The following is a 7367-nucleotide window of genomic DNA, read 5'->3' as shown; positions in this document are numbered from 1 at the left end:
TAATACAGCTACTCAGGAGACTGAGGCAGGAGAATCGCTTGAACCCTGGAGGCGGAGGTTGCAGTGAGCTGAGATTGCGCCAATGCACTCCAGCCTGGATGACAGAATGAGTGAGACTCCATCTCAAAAAAAAAAAAAAAAAAAAAAGAGAAAGAAAGAGATTTTGTGAATGTGTAACTGCAATATGCCTGTTTTAGAATCCACCAATTGCAATAAAAAGATTTAACAATTTTTATGGCTGTCATGGTGCATTGTGTACGATAGACATTTTGCATTCACAGTTTGATGTTTGAAATTTTGATTGAAACTCCACAGCTGTATGACATAAAAAGCAGACATTTAAACCACTGACCTATGAGGTGATACGAAATGAGTCACTTAACTAGTGAGTCAGGCCAAACACTTAGGATAGATACCTCCTTTCAACTTTTCTTTTTATACATTTTGCAGTAGCTCTGAAAACATTACATTTTATTCAATTCGTATGAAGTAGATTATATGCTATATTGAAGTTGGTAAATTTAGGGATTTGTGGAGGTTTTACAATGGATGGTTATGAAATACAAAGGGTCTATATATACTCTGTAAGGAAAAGAGCAGTATTGCTTGCTGAAGGCTTTGCCACAGATATTTTTTAAATTAAAAATAAAGTCTCTAGTCATACATAAATTTTGATGCATAAAATGTTATTTTTTCTGTAAACATCACAGTAATAGTTTGTATCTCCTGTTATGTATATAATTAAGAGCAGATGAAAGAGTGCATTTATAGTGTACAGATCACAAATATGCTAGGCAGGAACACTTTTTTGTTTTATTTTGAACTAATAGAAACACAGAAATAAAATATTTTAAATCAGCATCGATAGGACCTAGCAAGTAAAAATGTTAAATTTCCTATCAATGTTGACAAACATGAAGCACTCATAGATGATGTTTAACTCTCTCTAACATGAGAGTGTTAGAAAACTAGTTAATTATTATATATATTTAATTAGCAAATAAGAAAAATCACTGAATAATATCAAATTGACGAACATCCTTTACTAGGTTGGCAGATAATTATAATAATAATGTGAATATTTTGTCATAGATCTTTAAGCACATGCAGCTAACTCAGAAAGTTTCACAGTAACTTGAAAGTACCTTTGGATCTTAGAAATTTGGTGCTTATATACATAAACCAGAAATTTTTTAGTTTTATAATGTCTGCCCAACTGGCAGAATACTTTCCCCCTACTTTTAGATTAACAATGAGCATTTTATGTAAATTTACATTTCACTACCATTTACCTTGTCATGAGAACCTTTATGACTAGTTTGATACTTTGGATATTTAAAGTAGGGTTTTTTTTGTTTTGAATTTTGTTTTTAATGCTGTAGGTTTATCTTAGGATGCAATTTCCACTTGTCATATATGTTTAGGAAATACAGCTCTATTAAGGAAATGGCAAAGCTAACAAGAACCAATGAGTGTAACTCACCCTAGGGTGGATTTTTACATTTACAATATAAAATCAAGTCACTGGCACAGTTGTTTTTCCCTGTACACTTGTACATAAAGTCTAGTCATAATCGTTTACTTCTAAAACTGATAAAAACAAAGAATGTTGGCTCAAAAAAAAAAAAAGAAAAAAAACCTTTAAATAATAACCAGCATTTGCAGGGGAAAATCCAATCCACATCAGACTCCATGAAAGACAAAAGGAACTTGCAGTGGTATGTAACGGTTCGCAAATATTTTGGTAGTTACAATCATCCTCTTGCTTTTTCTTCTGTGGCACCTCTTTTTCTAATGGGGCTGGAGCCATTATCTTGCTAGCAGGTTACACCAGTGGTCTGGTTTTAGAAGCAAATTTGTAATTCTTTTAGTTTTGCCTGGCTTTTATGAATGAGCTCTGTAGGAAAATAGGTTCTTTGTGGCATGCACATTTGACAAGTCATTTCTCACTTCTGAGATCGCTAGGTAGAATAGAGAGTGATTTGAGGAGTCAAGATGAATCACAGAGGAAGATTTTTTTCCACTCACCTTATCATCATACTGTGCATTTCTGCATCTATTTAAAAATTAACTTGTGACCCCTAGTAATAGTCCATTCTCAGTCACGCACATAGCTTCCCTTTATGACTGTTATAACTTTTCACCACAGAAGTGATTTTGACTTGTTAAGAGTGGACAGGTTAAGAAACTCCCAGGAATATCAGGTTAGTTTCAAACTTTCAATACAGCCCAAATGGAGTAAATATGTTTGGGACAATATTTGCGACCATGCCTGTCTTGAGTACATTTCTTTTAAAATTAATTGTAAAGTATCAGACAACACATTACCTAGGATTTAATGGAGAGGTTTTCTGGGGTAAGTTTTAAAAAGTTGTTTGAGAAATGCTTGAGAGATCACTATACTTTTATATTTGTCATTTACATCCTCGCAGTAACTTTGCAAATGACAACAAATAATGTTAATCTGTAGTGATTTCCTTGTGTGTTACGCTGAATTGTAAAAATTTTATTTTGTTTTCCTAACTTTGGATATAACTGGCAAGGCATGATTGTGTTAGGATGATAGAGTAATTTTCTGGAAATTCTTGGCAATGTGTTGATTTGTTCTTTAACGACATTAAATTATCACAAACTAGCCTTTAGGTTAGTTTAATTCAGATAATAAAAATAATGAAAAGTTATAAATATGAGTCTGTATTTCTATGTATATCTGTATGTATATGTAGAACATCTAAATATGTATAGAAATAGAAATTGTTCAAATTAAAAATGAAGAAATATTATGGTTTTTTTTTTTGAGACGGAATCTCACACTGTCACCCCAGCTGGAGTGCAATGGCGCAATCTTGGCTCACTGCAACCTCCGCCTCCTGGGTTCAAGCGATTCTTCTGCCTCAGCCTCCTGAGTAGCTGGGATTGCAGGCGCCTGCCACCATGTCTGCTAATTTTTTGTATTTTTAGTAGAGACAGGATTTCACTATATTGGTCAGGCTGATCTCGAACTCCTGACCTCATGGTCCACCTGCCTTGGCCTCCCAAAGTGCTAGGATTACAGGCGTGAGCCACTGTACCCGGCCTATGGTTTTAAAAATATGCAAAATGTCAGACAACTAAATAATTTGTAATACATTTTTAATGCTATTATAATATAATGTAATACTGTAATATAATGTAAATGTAAATTACATTTCTTACCAGCAGAATCCATATATAACAAAATAATGTACAAACTTAAGCTTTGAACTTTTTTCTATTAGAGTTATACTACCTACACAAATTATAGCTATTTTTTTCTTTCAGAACGAATGTACATTATGAAGATAATAACTAAGATTTTATTAAAAGCCTACATTAAGACTATCTATTTAAAGTATTAAGAACTGTAATATCATAATTTTTGGTGTTATTTTAATATTTCAGTAAAATTAAAGTGAGAAGTAGAATAAAAAAATTCAGTTTTTTAAATGAGAAATGTAAGAATTATTTGATGTTATGTTGAAAATTTGTAAAGTAGGTCAATAATACTTAATAATCGAATTATTAATAGCAATTATTTAAATTAATAATTCATACGTTTGCATTTATAAACCGAAAGCTCTAATTTTCAGACTTTTTAATAGGCTACAGGAGATGTTTGAATTTTCAGATTTCTCTTAATATGAAGATACATGAGATGAGAATTAAATTGTCTAGTCTTTGGAAAGGATTCTAAATTTTTTCTGATTTTCCAATTAAATATTTAGAAGTAAGGTAAATCACTTTATACAGTAACTTTTTTACTCCCGAGGATGTTAGGTTTATTATTTTTAACAGTATTTGATAATTCTATAGAATAGATACTTACCCACTATTTAGGTATGAAAGATTAAATGCCTTATAAAAAATTAGTATCACCACATTAAGGGTGAACTTAAAATAATAGCCGGTTTTCTCTTTCCCAATCAATAACTTAGTGATTGTTCAGCACTATTTTTAAAGGCATGTAATTTTTCAAAAAAAGGACAATAAACTTTCTGATTAGTACGTGTTTGCTGAATTGTGTTTTAAAAAGAATGTGGTCTTATACCTTCTATATTTTGGTTTTTTGTTTACCTTTTGGAGATTACAAAATTCAATTGGCATTGAATTTGTTTTTGGTTTTAGATATTTATTTGTTATTTTATGGTTTTTTTCTACGGTATTTTGGTTTTGATTAGTCTTTAGTTGTTGTTAGAAATTAATACAGTTCAGAAGAATACTTATGTAAGGAAGTTATACTTTTATTTAATAATAGTTTAAGAAAATTAACAAGTTTGCCAATTTATAAAACCAAAAACTCTATTTTCAGCTTTTAATTAGGCTACAGGGAGATGTCCAATATTTGAGGTTTCTCTTAATATGAAAGATACATGAGATGAAATTAAATTGGATAGTCTTTGAAAGGATTCTAAATTTTTTCTGATTTTTAAATCTAATATTTAGAAGTAAAATGGTAGTTCATTCAAGTCAACAGTGGAGGTAAAAACATAACCCATTTTCCCTTGAATCAAAAGATGTTTACAGTAGCATGCTTGCTGCTGCAGAGTCTTTTGTGATTGCCACTCTAATTACATGTTTTTCACATCAAAGTCTTCAAAAGTAATATAGGTACAAATTGACTCATAACTATTTATTGGGTAAAGGAATTCAAGAAGGTTTCTGTGTATGGAAAAAATGTATGTAAAATACAAGTGATATCTTTGTTAGATATTTTCTACTTCAGCTGAATACAGAGCAGCCTGTCTCCCTATATTACTGGATCTTATCTTGAAATTATAGGCACCAAGCAAATAATGCTATAGGGAATGTGTAGCACTACCATTTTAATTAAAATACAAAATGATAATCTGCATCGGGGTAGAGTTAAGGATTTGATGAGTTCCAATTATATTAGTAATAACATTTTCATTTGATAACCAGATAACTGGGTAATTAAAAACATGTAATTAAAGCAAAATCAAATCCTAATTTATAAAGGCAATGAAAACAAAAGAGCATAGTAAAACCCCATTAAAAAGTAGTTGCTGCACCATTATGAATGAGATACATTTTTATCAATATCTTATAAAGCAAATAGAGGTTGAATCCTGCCATATGTTTATGTGTTAAAATACTAGAAGACCATATGATAAAGTCCCAAATCATAAACACGATACAAAATCCCCATGAGTTGTTTTTGCCAATCCAAAGCCATTCTGAATAGGCATAGGATGAAGTACAATGTTGGAAGATGATGAAGAATCACTGTACAAAGCTTCAAAGATTGAGGTCAGAATCTAGCTTAGTAACTCAGAAACAATTAATTGCAGAGTGCAGGTATATTATATTTTTGTTACCTGCATTCTTACTGCATTTCTCATCTGAAATAGGCAGATTCTAAATGATTCTGAAAGTAGGCAGAATCATTTAAATGTAGTCTAATTTGGAGCCCAGTATGAAGGGTGGTGGGGATGAAGGTACCGTGGTTTTTGAGAGAGGAAAGGCCCAATTGTGCATTAACAATCATGAAGAAAGGGACTGGTTCAAGCAGGAGCCTTTATCCAAGAGTTCAAGGACAGATGGGAATTGAATTTTCTCTGGTGGCCTTGATTGGCAAGGGTCGAAGAAGTCTGCTCAGCTGAGAAAACAGCACATGGCCTAATTATATCCACAACACAGGGATTTTTCAGTCCTCTCTTTAAAAACCAACTCTTCCTTGCATCTATGAAGCAACGTGAATCCTATCATTAACACTTCTTTCTTTGTTGCTGACAAAAATTAACTCCTAAACCCACCAACAGAGCTTGAAATGTCACAGTTCCCTTTAGAAGGACACAGACCTCTTCCTCCTCCTGGCAAAATCTTCTGCATGAATGAAGGTGGAGAGAGCCTTAGTGAGGTGACTATCTGATGTCTCAGTGCTACTCCCAAAGTCATAGTTTTTCAGGCAAGGGCACAAGCAGTGGACAATAGCCCGGCGGATGTAGCTGTCGAAGATATAGTAAATGAAAGGGTTGACACAGCTGTTGGCAAATGCCAAGGGTCCACTCACCTCCATACCAAGCTGAAGAATGGCTGAGGGAAAATAGCGTTCTTGCTGCAACCCAGAGACAATGGCCAGGAGCTTGAAAGTATTGAAGGGCAACCAGGAGACAAGAAAGGCTGCCACGACGATAAAGATGATCTTTATAGATTTCTTCAGCTTTTTGTTGTGCTTTCCTGACTGCTGGTAATGGGCACACAGCTTCCTTGCAATGCAACAGTAGCAGGTCACAATGCTCAACAAAGGGACAAAAAAGGTGAAAATTAAGGCCACCAGGGACCATATGAGTTTAACTGGAGTTGCCTTTTTCTCTGCACAGTATGGCTTATCATCAATCAGCGTGAGCTCCCTGGACAGAAGAGTAGGCAACCCCAGCAGGCAGGAGATAAACCAGATGCTGGCACAGACTACATATGCACAGTCTGTCCTTCTGAATTTCCTGGATATGACTGGGCACACAATGGCCAGGTAGCGGTCAACACTCATGCAAGTGAGCAGGAAGACACTGCAGTGCATATTGACGGAGATCATGTAGGAGCTCCCTTTGCACAGGAAGGAGCCCGTCCTCCACAGTCCTAAAGATGCTTCTTTATCCACCCAGAGAGGCAACGTGACAAGGAAAATGAAGTCAGAGGCAGCCAGATTGATGATAAAGATGTCGATCAGTCTTCGGCTGCCAGGTTTGAAATACAACGCTCCCATGAGAACAAGGTTCCCCAGCACTCCAGTCAGGAACACAGCTGTGTAAAAGACTGGAAGGAAGACCGAGGTGTAAGGAACATGGGAGTGGGTCTCCCTGATGTCAGGGTTTGGGCTTGTAGCATAGTAATAATCCAAATAAACTGAAGTTTCTTCTGGGTCCATCACCAAAGAGCAGATGCCAAATCTGGTGAGTTTCCTCACCTATGATGTTTTTGTGTAAATATTAGAAACCTCAAGGGAGCTTCTTTTATACAGTACCTGCCTCTCTCTCTATTTTTTCCCCTCCCTTTAAAGATCTTGGACAAACATGAAAGCCGAGATTAAAAAATGCAGTTTCTGCCAATCCTCAGAAAGGGCCCACAAGGTGCACCACTCTGATTGGTGTTGGTTGGTTGTGGTTGTGGTTTTTTTCTTATTTGCATTTGCTCATGAAACTGAGATGCTTTTTGAGTTCTTTTTGCAAGATATTCAATTTATTTCTTTAAGGCCAGTAATTAAGAAGTGAATTAACTTGATTTTTCCCCTTCCTTTAAAGACGTTCTTTGCTTTTGACACTGAAATTTATTTTGATCTAGCCTTCTGTTTCACATAGAAGATACTGTTCTACTTTTAGAATTGTAAGGCA

The 7367-nt window shown here is 34.6% G+C and overlaps 1 protein-coding gene across 1 annotated transcript in view; it reads right to left on the bottom strand.

Moving 5' to 3' along the window:
• The window catches only part of GPR15 (G protein-coupled receptor 15), a 57545-nt gene extending 50512 nt beyond the window's left edge, over positions 1-7033 (bottom strand). Inside the window, exon 1 of the mRNA XM_017854260.1 lies at positions 6050-7033. Within this exon, the coding sequence (XP_017709749.1) occupies positions 6050-6904 (855 nt within the window). The 5' untranslated portion in view covers positions 6905-7033. The remainder of the gene's footprint in view (positions 1-6049) is intronic.
• Positions 7034-7367: the final 334 nt, after the last annotated feature.

Source organism: Rhinopithecus bieti, unplaced genomic scaffold (genome assembly GCF_001698545.2).
Source record: "Rhinopithecus bieti isolate Rb0 unplaced genomic scaffold, ASM169854v2 scaffold_38527, whole genome shotgun sequence".
Lineage (NCBI taxonomy): Eukaryota > Metazoa > Chordata > Mammalia > Primates > Cercopithecidae > Rhinopithecus > Rhinopithecus bieti.
The sequence above is the reverse complement of the archived record's forward strand: the minus strand, read 5'-3'. Positions and strand labels throughout refer to the sequence as shown.